The sequence below is a fragment of the Equus caballus genome, chromosome 24 (assembly GCF_041296265.1).
Source record: "Equus caballus isolate H_3958 breed thoroughbred chromosome 24, TB-T2T, whole genome shotgun sequence".
Taxonomy (NCBI): domain Eukaryota; kingdom Metazoa; phylum Chordata; class Mammalia; order Perissodactyla; family Equidae; genus Equus; species Equus caballus.
This window is the reverse complement of record NC_091707.1, coordinates 46,793,235-46,808,108: the sequence shown is the minus strand read 5'-3', so window position 1 is coordinate 46,808,108 and position 14,874 is coordinate 46,793,235. Positions and strand designations below refer to the sequence as shown.

The 14,874-nt window shown below is 45.0% G+C and overlaps 1 protein-coding gene across 23 annotated transcripts in view; it reads left to right on the top strand.

The window, feature by feature from the left end:
• The window catches only part of TTC7B (tetratricopeptide repeat domain 7B), a 246,032-nt gene that overhangs the window by 174,960 nt on the left and 56,198 nt on the right, over positions 1 to 14,874 (top strand). For 9 of the 23 annotated variants that reach the window (XM_070249765.1, XM_070249759.1, XM_023628270.2 and 6 more), the window contains one exon: positions 6,253 to 6,350. In XM_070249765.1, the coding sequence (XP_070105866.1) occupies positions 6,253 to 6,350 (98 nt within the window). Of the gene's footprint in view, positions 1 to 6,252; positions 6,351 to 10,921; positions 11,087 to 13,422; positions 13,474 to 14,874 lie in introns of all 23 variants that reach the window. The other 14 variants (XM_023628265.2, XM_070249758.1, XM_023628272.2 and 11 more) reach the window with 3 other exon arrangements.

Below are 14,874 nucleotides of genomic sequence, written 5' to 3'. Positions count from 1 at the left end.
TGCTAAGTATGCTCTGCCCTGTGAAGGAGTAATTTAACGAAGAGGGACCTAGTGATTCAAATTAATCCAAACAACTGCTGATATACTCAGAATACTTCTCAAGTTCATAGCAAGATGTATAGATAGCCCACATCGTGCTCTTAAAGTCAGGAGCCTAAAAATGTGTAATTCGAATTGTAAATGTGTACCAAGGCTGTGGCTTGCCCCGTCCAGCCCACCAGGAGGCGGGTACGTGGCTGGTGGCCGTGGTCTGCAGGCTCCTGGCCTGGGGAGAGGAAAGGCGGGATGGGTGTTAGGGAAGCAGCGGAGAGCAGGTAGGGTCCCATGTGAGATTTTGTTTTACCAAAGTTTCTGCAGTTAAAAAAAAAAGTTCAACCGGACCCATGTGTATAATATGATATAAATGAGAACATAATATGCAATGAATATGGCACCACCATCATTGAAGAAAGGATAGGTCATTTATAGATAACGTTGGAAAAACTGGTTCACTATATGGAGAAAAGTGAAAACTGTGTTCTTATGTAACAACACGTACAAGAGTGAATTCTGGATGGATTAAACCTAAATAAGAAAAGTAAAACTATACAATTAATAGAAAAAAATGTTCAAAATCAGGCCCCGTTAAAGGGATGGGTCCTTGTGAACCGTCGTTAGACAGACTTGTGACCACAGGCCCCGTGGGCAGTGCAGCTGGAAAGGAGGGAGCAGGCCGCTGTCCAGTCCCACGCCCAGCAGGCAGCCACGCGACCCCTGGCAGAGCTGGAGTCGAAAGACCAGAGTCCCCTTCGTGACCACAGCCTGTGGCACGTTACTGTGCCTGGTGCACCCATCTTCCTCTTGATGAAAGGATAGCCAAGACACTGGCCTCTTCCCTTGTGTGGATATGTTCTGAAAATAAGGATCATTTTAGTTTTTTAAAAAAATCTCCTTTTCTAAAGCTGTCAGCAGAAATAGAAAATTCCCCTATTTATGTTCCCGAAAAGCCCCCCACTCCTGGCCTATGGGAAGCAGGAGGATTTGGGGGAGGGTCTTTGCCACAAGCGCAGCTCCCAGGAGAGACTCCCCCAGCTGGTTGCTTCCGTCCTGGAGCACAGCCCTTTGCCTGCACCCCCTTTAGAAATGAGAAGATAAATCCATCAGCTTTCACGATGCCAACTTTCCCTCAGTTCTCCACACCTCTCCCACCTCCCCACATTTCCTCCCACTTAGCAACCAAGAATATTGAATGTGAGGAGAAAAAAATAGCAGAACGGGAAAGCTTTTTAAAAATACTTAACCAAATGCCTGGGCTGTGTCCATGCTTCCTCCGTTTCCTGAAGGATCTTTCGGGGCCAGAGCCGGCAGGAACCCCAGCCCCAGGGGGAGTCTGGACGAGGTGGGGTGTGGGGGAGGCCCCATGAGTTCCCAGGAACTGTTCCCGCCCTGCTCCCAAAGCCTTGAGTGAGAGGGTGGTCATCGATCGGCCCCTTATTAAGGAGCTTCCTGTTTCTTTTTTTTAACTTTATTTTCTCTGGGATATAAATAAATGTTGCTCCTGTAGCCCTTGCCATTGTGCAAATTTAGACATCCTCCCCAGTGTGGTCGGGTAAGACGTGACCCTGGCAACAGAATAAAGCACAGAGAGAGGAGGGCTGTGTCTTGATGAGCGACAGCACCGTGCAGTTCTCCAGATAAGGGCAGCTCTGGGTCCAGCAGCCTTGAGTCTACGATCAGGTCATACAGGGTTTTAGAAAAGGGTAGAATCGCATGAACAAATGTGTGAGAAGCATCACTGCCAAAAGAAAAAATTATGAAAAAAAAAAACCTGAGCAGAAAGCGTCTTGGCAGGAGGCGGTTGGTTTCTATCTGGAGGAGGTCCGCAGTGACGTCCTGGCTCGGGGGCCCTTGGTTCTGCGAGTGCTCAGTTGAGGGAGTGGGGGCGGGGGCCTCTGCTCAACCTACCAGGGTTCCCCACTGTCCCCCGCTCCTAACTCCGTCATGAGGCTGGCACGGGCCTCCAGAGCAGCGAGATGGTGAGGCACAGAGGGAGACACGGGCAGTAACGGGGCCAAATTGAGGACAGACCCGAGTTTCATGTTCTCTGCCACTCGGCCCCTCCTCTCTATTTTTGCTTGAAGGAAAATCACAGTATGAGCTAGTTGTTGAACGGAGCCTTAGACAACTTGCAAAGACCATTCCACCTGCAGTCTGAGAATGCATCTCTTGCTGTGAGCACAATGGTGGGTGGCATTCTCTTGAGTGTACATTTGGCAAGGCGTTTGTCATTTCAGAAGCCTGGGTTTATTTCCCTAGCTCTTCAGTTTCACTTGCATTTAAGGGAGAAATCTATCTCCTGTTTGGCCTTCTGTCTCTTAGTAGAGGATAAAGCTCCCTCTTTCTTGTGCATACTGACTTGGCCATTCCAGCCAGTGTGACTTCCGACCGGAGCCTCACAGAAGGTCCCTGCAGCCGCCTGAACTGACCATCACAGCATGTCAGCAAGGGATGGTCCTGCCCTGCTCTGTGCCAGCACTGTGTTAGGCCGTTTATATATCTCAGCCCTTGTGCTAGCCTTGCCAGATAGCTACTGTTCTTTCTTATACTGTTCTTTTATAGAAAATAAAACTGAAGCTAAGCAAGGCTAAATAACTTGCCCAAGTTTTCCCTATGAAACAAGCAGCTGAGCTATGATTCAGACCCAGGTCTGTCTAACATCAAAGCTCCCTCCAGCACACATGCTGCCTCTCTGAGTTGACAACCACCTTCTTTTCCTTTATTTTTATTTTTTTATTGTTAACTACTTCCTTCTCCCTCTTGTCACTGCCACTTGAACCATCTCCATCATGTAGCCATATGATTGGAAGAAAATTTTTTCTTTCTGAGTCCTGTTTCAATCACTTACTAACAAACAGCATTTAAAGTTAAAAAAAAAAAGATTATTTTTTTTTTGCTTTAACCACAGTTGGATATTCGAGACCCCATGTTATACTAATAGTCACTGGCATTTTGGTGGAGCTTTTCTTTTTACAAAGTTTGGTCTCATTTCATCTTCAAAGCAGTTCCATAAAATGCACAAATGTCATATCGTACCCATCTTACAGATAAGGAAACTGAGGTTCAGGAATATTGGAAACTTGACTCTCGTGAGCCAGCCTTAAGAAGCCTGGAGAAAAACAGGAGTTCCTTCTCCCTCCTGCCGCCGCTCTGGTTTCCTATCCAAGGCCCTGCTCTTACATCAAGTATCTCTCGTGCACCCGGCGCTGTTTCAGCAGCTGGGAAGAGGCAAAGCTACATGCGACAAGAACTCCAGGGTTCTGAGTCCCAGTCCACTGCCAGCTTGCCTCTTGTGTTTCATCTCTGTTTGGCTGTGGGAAATAGAGAATTTCCAAGAGAAGATCCCAATTTCCACCATAACTTTAACCATCACTAAAATTCCCTCTGAATTTTCAGTCCTATTGGGGAACAGAAATTACCTGAATGTGTACATCTGTGTTTGTGGATATCTACAGGCTATGTACCATGGATTTGGAGTTCCTTCCAGTATCCTCTCCCTAAACCCTCTGCTAGCACCCCTGACCAGGATTGGTGTTCCTTACCTTCCTGCCATCCTCCTTGGGGAAGGGCTCCTGGCAGCCTAAGGCCAGGCAGAGAAGAGGTGTGGCACCTGGGCTGTGAGGGGGCAGTGGCTGGTCCACGGGAGGTGCCCAAGCAGACAGTGTCCCGGAGGGAGAGAGGAAGGCAGCTTTCAGGCTTGCGTGAGAGAGACTGGTCAGACTGAGAGAGTTACGGAGACTCCAGGGGTGGCCAAGGCCTCCCTGGGCCCCTTCTTCTACATTCTATGGGTCACAGCAAAGGCAAATCTTGATTGGTTAAGACTCTGCACCACATACATGAAGAACTGAAAACTGCTGGGAGCATCCAGCAAAATTCTCAGTCACAACCTTCAGAGTGGAAACAAAAGCATCTCCATTTTGAATAGTTAATTGTTGCTTATATACTGTTTTCAAAAGGAACTGTGGAAGACGAACTAAGGCCTCTAGTCAGATTTAGTTTCTCCGCTGGCGGAGGAGAAATAGATGCTGTGTCGTATCAGTGGGTGGGGGTCACAGATCAGATTTTGGTTTTAGTTGGGGTTTCTAACATTTGGAGTAGGAGGTCCTTAACTCAGCTTCCCCATATCTATCATTGCAGCAGAAAACTAGGAATAAGTGGTCTTCAGAAATTAGCCAGCCATATTAACCCCAGATGTACATTTATAAGTATGTGTATTTATAAGGACACCTGGAGTGTGCCCAGCAGTTATAACTCTTCTAAATGCTCCGTCTACACGACTTCAGTTCAGCCTCGCAGAGTTCTATGTAGGTAGATAGTCCTTCTTCTCACAGGGAAGTCACTGAGGCACAGGGAAAGTGGCCTTCCCCAAAGTGACCTCCTCATTAGGGACAGATGTAGGATAAGAATCCAGATCCCCAGCTGAGTTTCAGGGCCCAGCATCACCCATAGCAGCCAACCCTGTGCTCTGAAACTTGGTGAGATGGGAAGCCTGGAGGAGTAAGGCTGAAACAAACATTTCTGACCCGCTTCCTCGGATTTGGTCCACCGAAAACCCAAGCTGATCCTTCCTTTGAAATGCCACCACCTCAGTGTGGGTCCTGGAATCACCAAGGTGACGAAAAACGTCACTATGTTTTGAGATAACATCCTCAGAAAACCTCCTAAGTGGGGAGCCATTGCAATATTCAGATCATGAACCCTTTGTAATATTTTTGTAATGTTTGTGTTAATACATACATGAACAGACCAATGCTAGAAATATTCAGTCAGTAACGTGATTAATGAAAATTTTCATGTACTTCTTTTGTGTTGTCTTCTGCTCAAACACATTTATTGTTTCTCAGTTGTGGAAACAATAGAATAGTTTCCAAAAATCATGTCTCCAATGATGTAATAAGTATAGGCTGACAAATAATCTGTACTCAAGCGAGTTCCCTTCCATTTCCTGTGGATTTCTGTAACTGCATCACTGGCCATGGAAATTGTAGGCTGCAAACCATATTAAGTTTCATACCAAATCTCGTTTATACCACTTTTAGCAACAGCTGCTTAGAGGAAGGAAATTGTGTCCCTTTATTGTATACTTTGAACTTCTTTTAAAAAATCACCCTGCGAGCCCCCAGATTGAAAAAAGAAAAAATGATTCAAAGAAAAGCATTAAAGACTCAAACCTCAAGAGACAGATGTGCTTCTTTTTGGAGCTTCTTTGATGGAATATCATGACATAGGGAAAAAGGAGAACGTAATTGTTTTTGCTTACAACCTTCTTAGAATCAAAAAGCAAAACAAAACAGGAGTCTGTATGAGCTAAGGTCTTTCAACTGTGTTTCATTCCATTAGGCCTGATGTGGCCTCCATGTGACTTCACACACAAATGGTGCCAAGCTTGTTTTGTAGGAACAAGCTGGAAAGGGGATTCAGTGCAGGAAGCTGGTAGCAAGGCCGGGCTGGAAGCTGGCGCCAAAACCCTGCTGTGTTCTCTCAAGGCCCGACCTTCTCCAGCTTAGGAGCGCTGGCCCGGGGCTGCAGCTCCAGCTCTGCCAGCAACCGGCTCATTGCGTGACCTCATCCCTCCTTTTCCTCATCTATTAAACAGGGCACGGAAGAGGCTGTGGCTGTGATGGCCCTTTGAAAAGCAGGGGCAGGGATTCTTGAATCCGGCTTCACATTAGAACCATCTGGGCAGCTTTGGAAAATGTGGACTGCCCCAGAAATTCTGATGTATTTGGTCTGGAGCCGGCCCTAGGCATCGGTGTTTTTTAGAAATGCCCCAGGTGATTTTTCCTATGCTGTGAGGGCTTAGAAACACTGATGTAGAGCGTTGGCTCATAAAGGCAGCTCGAGGGGGTGTGTTTATGGGCCTGATGAGTTCTAAGACTCCACAGCACGGGATGCCAGTCAGGTTCTCCCTACACGGTGGATGGAGAACCTGGCTTGAAATTTTCATTTTTGTATCTTATAATGACACAAAAGAGGCTAAAGATAGCAAGAGTCTATGGGTATGGTTTACGCCATGTTTGTGATATTGATACTGAAAGGCATCCAAGCCCAGGCCGAGCCAGGAAGCAGGATGCTTGTCATAAATGGAAGGGTGCTGAAGAACATCAAAAACGCACAGGAGGTGTTACTGCGTTTCAGGCGTCGGTTTTAGTTGATTCTGTTTCCTTCCCCCTGCCCACCTTTCAAATGACTGACATTTATAGCTGTGTTTTGCAGTGATTCTGGACGTGGGAGCAGCCTCTTAGATAGAACCATTGCTGACAGACGACAGCTTAATACAATTACTTTGCCAGACTTCAGCGATCCCGAGACAGGTGAGAATCAAAAGCCAGAGGGGATGAAATGGTGTCAGCGACAATGTGGGGCCTGGCCCCGAGCGGTGTGGGATGAAGACTGCCAGGGACTGGGGTTGGAAAATTCCTCACGCAAATAGGTTCACCTCTCAATTGAGGTGCATATTCTCCAGGGTCTTTTTCAAGCGTGTGTTCACAGTGGAGGAAGTAATATTACTTGCCCAATACGACTCTTTGAAATCTTTATATTTTTCTCCTTGCTCTTGGAGCCTGAAATTCGAAACTAAAATTAGATTGTTCCCATCCCCATCGAGCTTTCCCTCTGCTTTTCTGTTTCTCCCTCTCCCTTTAGATTTGAGACCTTGCCGAAGTCAAGGTTTGGATTTCTAATCAATTGCACATATGAACACACATACACCCAGCAAAAGGACCCTCTGGGGAGGCAGGTGGGTTCTCAGCTTTTGACCCAACTGTCCCCACAGGGAGGCCTGTAGCACTCACTGCCTCTGAGCAAATATTTACTCCTTGTTGTCATTTGCATGTCCATATTTGCCTAAGTACGGAGGAGTAAATATACCTCTGTCATTTCCAGAACTCCAAACAAGCAATTCTAATAGTAATACTGACTGTTCAGTGGCAATCTGGAGGACTGGACAGACACAAAATATAAGGAAATTCACTCCACTTTGAGCCTCAAAGATAGTTCCAGAGCATCATTTGGAAGCTGGTTCTGTTGCTCCTCCCTCCACCCCACAGGGGCCCGTGTAAGAATAATAGATCGCTGGGTATGCCTGGTCTTTTATGGACTGGCTTCACGAAAGGAGCCTCCACACCCTTCTCCTGCCCTTGTGCCAGGTCCCAGCTCCTGACCGAGCCCTTCCAAAGAAAGCCAGAGAGGAACCCTGGGGCATGCGCAGCCATCCCCTGGAAAATCTCTGCCCAGGTGGGATGGAAGGGATAGAGCCTCTGGGCACCCGGTGTGGTACTCCCCCAAGCCCATCTTCACAGCCACCTGAAGACTGTATTCCTTTGCTAGGCTCCCTTTTACCAGATTTAAAGTTGGCTTGAGAAGTCTAATCCCAGAATCCTGGGGCTCCTAGTTCAAAAGAGTGTTGGGCATTGGAAGGAGCGCCAATTGCAGATTACTATGGGGCTTGACATGGCTGGCAGCCACTGCTCAAAATGCGGACTAAGCCGCAGAGAAACACCCCCTGCAGTGGCCTGAGCCCTGGGTTGATCAGCAGTCCTTGGTGGGCTTGGACTGCAAACCAGGCAGACACTCTGACTTGGATGAGCACAGCCAAGTTCTGCCCATGGGTCCGGTCCTCCTGGAGACACTGTCTAACCCTCTTCATTGCTAGAAAGGGCAGGTCAGGCTGTCAGGACTAGCCACTGCAGGGTGAGGCTACAGGGCAGAGAGGAGAAGGAGGGGACGCTCCCTACCGCACCAGCGGCAATTTTGGCTGATTCAAAACAGCTGCTGCGGCTGCCCAGGGCTGTCCTCCCCCTTCACCCCTCCCCAGGTTCCCGTGAGGACAGTCATACCACATTCAGACCCCCTTTCCTTCCAGCTGGCCGGGACCTTAATTTCCCCTGAGGTCCCAAGACTTTCATGCCACATCACATGACAATAGGTAGTGACAGAAAATAAGTGAGGTCCCTGTTCTCATTGTCTCCTTTGCCCCTTAGGACATTTTCCCTAGAGCCCTCAGGAGTCTCCCTCTTCAGGGTAAACCTTCTCAAATGCCATAGTGTCCAGGTGAGGTGTGGCTGTGTGGCACAGCCAGGGGTCGCTGCCCCCTTCTCCTTAGTGGTGTTTATGCGCCTGCTCTCTCTCTCTCACTCCGGGAGCCAGGTGGTCGGAGTCTGGATGGCTGGTGCAGGTGCCCTTGAACAACAGGAGAAAACCACAGCCTCTCAGGCACTGACAGTGACCATTTTATTGATGTATTATCCACAGGAGTCCCTCCAAGACTCCTTGCACTGGCCCTGCCCTATAGCCCCACATTGTTGGTTTGCACACCACCCATTACTTACCCCGGAGGCCAGGGAATCAGAAAAATGGAAGGCCATGTTAGGAGGCCTTGTCAATTGCAGACCAGTTGTAAATGAGGGTAAAGCATTCTGAAATGATCATTTAACTCAAAGAGACTTAAAAATTAGGAAGCTCATCCAAAAATGGAAAAGATGCCTCCATCTTGGTTGATGAAGCCCAATTTTATAGAGTTCAGCTCTGTGGACAGTCGCAGGAGGGCCAGCACGTTCTTATTCGTACACCTATGTGGATGGCCTGCCTTGTGAACAACCCGCAGATCCTGTTTAAACTCCAGTTCGGAATGTAGCATAGAGAAGTTTTGCTTCCGTCCCTGCCCTTCCATCTTGTCTTTCCCTTTAAAGGTAACCATTTTTGTTAGCTTTTTTGTTTACCCTTCCAGTGTTTTTTCATGCAAATAAACACAGGTATTATTTCCCAGATCCCTTACATAAAATATAGCATACGATATGTATGCACTGTTCAGCACTGCATTTTGCACTTCACAGCATATCCTGAAGATCCCTCCTTACCCATTGTAGAGCATGTCCTCTTCTTCTTTACAGCAGCATAGTATTCCATGACACACGGATTTCACGTTCTGGACTTATCCATCCGGCATGATCTTGGCCATTTTCCTTCCCTTTGCTGCATTTTCAGCTCACGTGGTGCTGAAGGAGGCTGGGTGATTTTGAATATCCACTGCAGCGCTGCTCATTTAGGAAAGCAACTGGGTTGTAGAGAAAAAGAGAAAAGGAATTTATCCAAGTAAAAGTGGTCCCAAATCAACACAGAAGTGACTCTGAGATCAGCTGTGGTCTCAGAGAGCCCAGCCCTGGCAGGTGACAGCTTGTCAATAGCGTTGGTCCATGCCACACCCGGTGCTTCCCTGCTTTTCTAAATGCCCTGATTTAAAGGGCACAGGCATCTGACACAAGCAAAGCTGTACAGTGGCCAAAGCCGTGGTGAACTTGCACTGTCTCGATCTTGCCAGTGCCAAATCAGCCCCATACAGATTGACTCCTTTATGAAGCCGCAGGTCCTCTTGGATCTCTTGTTTTTGTGTTCCAGACTAAAATTTATTTCCTTTTTATTTTTTTATTTTCTATTGTGGAAAATTTTCAAATATACCAAAATAGAGACGCTAATCTAACAAATCCCCGTGTACCTACCTCCAGCCTTCAACAATTAGTATTCTTTTTTCATCCATCTGTCCTGTCCCACACTTAGTTTTTGTAGAGTATTTCGAGGCAAATCCCAGCCATCATATTTCACCTGTTAAAATTTCAATATATATGTCAAACAGGAAAGAACTTTAAAAAATTTAACCACAATACCATTATTATACACCTGGGTCATTACAAAGCGCTGGCTCAGTGTGCTTGATTTTGGAAGGGGCTGGCATAGTTCATTAACTAGAACATGGTTTTCTACTGCTGAAATTGTCTATATGCCTATAGATGTGTAGACCTATAGATCCATAGACATATAGACCTGTGGAATAATGTAAGGAGAGCCAATGTCTAGAAGCTTTGGACTGGCCAAGTCCACTGTGGCTTGTAGAGTAGATGCTGGTTTTATTACATGGATGTGGCAAATTGAAAAAGCCCCCCTTAGAGAGCATGATTTCCTTTCTAATACCTCTGGCTCTCCTTCCCCCGACCTCTGTTGTCTAATAGGTCCCAGCATCGCCAAAGAGGAATCAGATGGAGTGACAGTCTTAACTCTGAGGCTGTGAATCATTGGCTTTTCTTTGGAATAAATTGGTAGTTCCTTAAATAGAGGATGAAAGGGTTTTTTTCTTCCTTTTGCCTTCAAAACAGGATGTGGAATAAGGAAATTTATCTTTAATCATTGGTAGATATTACTGGACACCTATCCAAAACAAAATAATTCTTTTAACTTGAAAGTTTGGTCCATTTTGTCTGGGAAGATGTTTAATTGTCACTGTGGTGGTCCCCCTATTGCTGTGTATCTCTCCAGCTGTAGGACATGGAGGTGGCAGTGATAGCTTCCTTTTCAAAGTGCCCAGCCGGTGCACCCAACCCTAAACCAGCTTAGAAAGCTTAGCACCCCATTGTCATGATGCTGGGAGCGTGACATATTGTCGCACTCGGCACCTGCGCCTAGGAAGACCTTAGTTCTCAGGTAAACTTTATATAAGTGCTTCTCATAAAAAACAAATCTAGGAAAAGTCAAGTTCTAACCCTTTCCAATTGAAAAGCAAATAGTTTCCTCTAGAACGTCCTGGATATTGTAAGTTAAAGATGTATTATTTTCAGTGCATCATACTGCTGAATCCGTGCCCAGGTAAATCTGAGTTATTTTTATTCCATGGTGGTGTTGCAGAACAGTTAAATAACCAGTGGAAAAACGATAAATTTGTTTTCTTCGAAAAGCACTTGTATTCTATTTGTCAAGTAGAGGGATGATTGTGTATTACATGACCTCATTTTCTTTGCAGCTTATGTGAGTATATTAAAAGCTAGTTTATTTTTTTCTTTGTGTTTCTAAAGCTTTTTTGCCTTTATCCTTTTTTTTTTCTCTTTCACTTTTTTAGTGTCAGATTCCTCCTCCTCCTCCTCTTCTCTTTCAAGAACCGAATCTCCTCTCCACCTGTTTGTATCTTCTCATCTTCATTCTCATCCCAAACCCGATACCTTTGTGTGGCCCCCTGCAGCTCATTCATTCAGTGACCCAGGCCCCCGCCGGGAACCCTCTCTGTGTAAACATGGTTTATGGTTTTTCCTTTCTTGGTAGTCCTGCTTCATTTGCCTGATGTTTCATGTTCTGATAATCTTCCTAACTGATAAGCTGGATAGGAAACTCCATCAAATTTATCTGAGAGAAAATCTTGCCAACTTGAAAATCCAAAAGCTGTTTGGGGCAGAAGGAGACATCAGTGCCCAAGTTCTAATCTCCTCTTTGAAAAGTAAAGGAAACCTGTTCTGAGCAGAATAAATAGAAGCTTTTCTAGAATATAGCTTCTAGTTCTCGGGTACTTCAATACAGTGCCATTTCCTGGAGTTGGTTTAAATGCATAAAAATCCTATTTTTAAAAAAGGCAAATTAGAACATTTTGCAGATAATCACTTATTCCTAAATATTTCTGGTTTTCAATTTAGAAATTAATTCAACAAGTATGTAGTAATCAAGGTAGTATTCTAAAGATAATGGCCATATGCCCTTTAAATGTATGGTTCTCAACGTTATGTGCATTAAAATCACATAGCCTTGAGAGCTGCAGAACCCCTGCGCCTACCCCCAGAGTTCATGATTTGGTAGGCCTGAGTTGGGGCCCAGGAATCTGGATTTATAAAGTACCCTCTATGATTCCATTGCTGGTGGGTTATATACAACGTTTTGAGAAACGATGCTATAAATTGGTTTCCATTTGTAAAGAAGGAAAATGTAGGGTTTGTGTCATGAAACTATGCAGGGAAATCGAAGAGTATTTTAATATAATCTTGCTTTTAAGTAATACAGAAATTTGAAAGTCTCTTTTAGGTGTTCGGGGACCTGTCAATGAGAAAAAAGAACAGATCCCTGTGTTAAAATGAAACACTGGTTGATAAAGTCCTTAGATGGGACCTAAATGTGGGTTTCACCAGCAGAGTCCCCGCTTGTTTTCCTTCCCTCATTTATTTAATGTTCTCTTGTCCGGCAGCACTGGCAGAAAATTTAATCTCTATATCCGTGATTTATACGGGCTCATCTTTGTTCCAAATGTTCAGTTATCTGCTGAACAAAAGCTCATAAGGGAAAGTGCTGCCAGAAAGAGCTACCTTCTCTAATGTGCTCATCTTTCGGATGGCTAACTGGCTGGTAAACTCTCACACATACAAAGTCGGGGCAGAAATGAGGCTATCATCTAAAATAAATCATTCAAAACAAGAAACGCTCTGACCTTACTTATCTGCATGGTAAGTGTTCTGAACTTTGCTTTAATGGCAATCTCAGTTTTATGAAATGGAAGATGAGGATAATGTTTATAAACTGCTTATGTTGTTTTTAATCTACTTCTTAAAATAGATGTTTTCCCTTAGTACAATCATAGAGGCAATTGCCAACTTCGGTTTTTCCAGAAAAATTGTTTATTACGTTGACTTTTGCCCAATTTTTTGTCTTAAAATGGGATCTTACTGTTTTATAATAACGTTGTATGCTCTCACTGCCCCGTCCACTCTCATTTGCACAACAAACCCGCCCACCTCCACACTCTTCCGGTATTTGCTGTGTTGAATCCCAAGGAGCTCTGTGTTCCTTAGACCTTTGAAGATTGAAGTGCTGAGTCTTCCAATGAGGCACTTTGTATCAGGTGAATTATTAAGTTGTCAGGGTGACGGGGACCCACTGGGCTTTCTGCTGAAGGTACCATGTCCCAAGCAGTGCTCAATTGTTTGTTCTTTGTGAAACTGTCATCGTCCCAGCCTTCGGGAGTGCCTAGCCAGTAACCCAGCATTGTAACTAAGGCTGAAACATCCAGGAATCTTTTTTACCCCACAGATATAACGTTTAGAGAAGAGAAAACACACCATACTTTACTGATAAATGTAGAATTTCTTGATTAAAAATGCAATGAATTTGAATCCCAACTCTTTCCATTAGGACAGATAATCAAGACCTGAAGTTTTGTCAATTTCCCCCTCCAATCTTTTGACTTCATAGGAGTGAAAACTAGCCCAACCCTACAAACTGTTGGAATCATGATTAGGGTTAATGTGTGGAAAGATCTGAAAACTGCTTGTTTGATTATTTTCCCTTCCCTTTGGAATTTCCTGCCCTGGAAACAAAACACATTACACGAATTGGTCAGCTTTCATGTGCTGGGTGAACATTTAAATGTAGAGGGGAATGCCCAGTTGGCCTTTCTTTGGTTAAAAAAAAAAGTCATTGTTAGTGGAAAAACATGTGTCACTCTTGGATTGAAATGTGACTCCAGACAGCCAGACTTACAGTTGGAAGGTTGTGAGAACTCTGTTTGCTTTTTTAGCCTTAATTTTGATTTTTCAAATGTTTTGTTTCTTGGTTTTAATTTTTGGTTTGATTTGTTGTTCCAAGGCAACTCTCCAGAAGTATACTTTCATGGTTTTCCCTCCCTTTTTTCAGTTAGTAAGTAGTTTACCAATCTATCTATTAACCTTTCTGAGACTCTCCAGAATCACGCTTCCCTCCACCATGGAATGTGTGTTGTGGTTGTCAACTGCTGGGAATGTTGTGATGGTGTGGACACTGAGCTGCCACCTGCTTGCCCACGCCACCACCTGGGGCCCATCTCTCCTGAGATCCTAATGCATTCCTTCGCAGCTTGCGTGTAAATTCTGAGGAGGCAGTACTTGTGTGGGGAGGACTACAGAAGAAGGCATTGCGGGAAAAATGCCCAAGTAAGGGCGTGGGTGGGTAGGTCAGCAGCCCCACTGGTGCTGATCAGAACTGTGAGACACCCAGCCTCCCCAGGGCGGGTCGTCTGTACATTTTGGGTAGAGGAAGCCAGCTGAATCTTGAAATTCCTTTCCAGTTCAACCATTATTGCCACGTAGAAAAGCAATTCTAATAATTACTTTTCCTAAAGAAAGCTAAACTACATCTACCAACATTTAAAGGAAACTGAGCAATTCTCTGGGTGTAGGACTAGTGCTTTAGGTGGTGTTCTTTGAAGGCATTAGTGAATTATCACATTTTCCGAAGGATGGTTCTTAGGCCACTGATTCTCTCTGGTCAAATATTTTTGGGAAGTCGTGCATCTCCCTCTTAGAGACTCACAGGTCACGTTAGCACATTAAAGTCCTGAAATTTAAAAAATTGAAGACTCTTAACTTTGACCCAGTGTTCCCAAGCTAAATTCCTCATTTTTTCCACCCTTTGGAATCCAGGGACTGTATTTTGGGAAATGCTAATGTATATACTGATCCAGTGCCTTTGAATGATCTGAACCTTTACTGCTTATGGCATATGTACCCCTCAGGGAGTCGATTTCCCTTCTGAAATCCAGCTCAGCCTAGATGGATTTTATTTCTGGCTTTAAAAAGTCCGTAACAGAAAAGAGTTATGTTTGGTATTGTCGTCATATTAGGGTTCTTCAGGGAAAAAAAAGTTTCACTTTTAATATCAGGCTCCTCGGATACATGAAAAAGATTTGATTTTCAGAAAGTCAGGTTACTTTCACATCTCCAAGCAGCCCTTCTTAGTTAAAGTGAGGCTTGTATATTTATACAAGGGACTTAATTGTCTTCCACAGAAACGGCTCCCGCTTTCTCAAAGGTCAGGAGACCTGGGGTCAAGGGCCAGTTCTGCAGAGGGACCCACGCAACTCATTTAAGCTCCCTGGGCCTTAGTTTCCTCATGGGTAAAGAGGTCGGCTTACGAACCCTTCTGTCCACGCACGCCTCTGTGGTTAGCCAGCAGCTGATCCTGGTTTCGAGCCTCAGCCAGGTGTCCTTCTCCAACTGCAGCTCCCAGTGGGAAGTGACGTGCCGGGTGGCAAGGGCCGGATGGTAACGCAGCTGCCCAGGG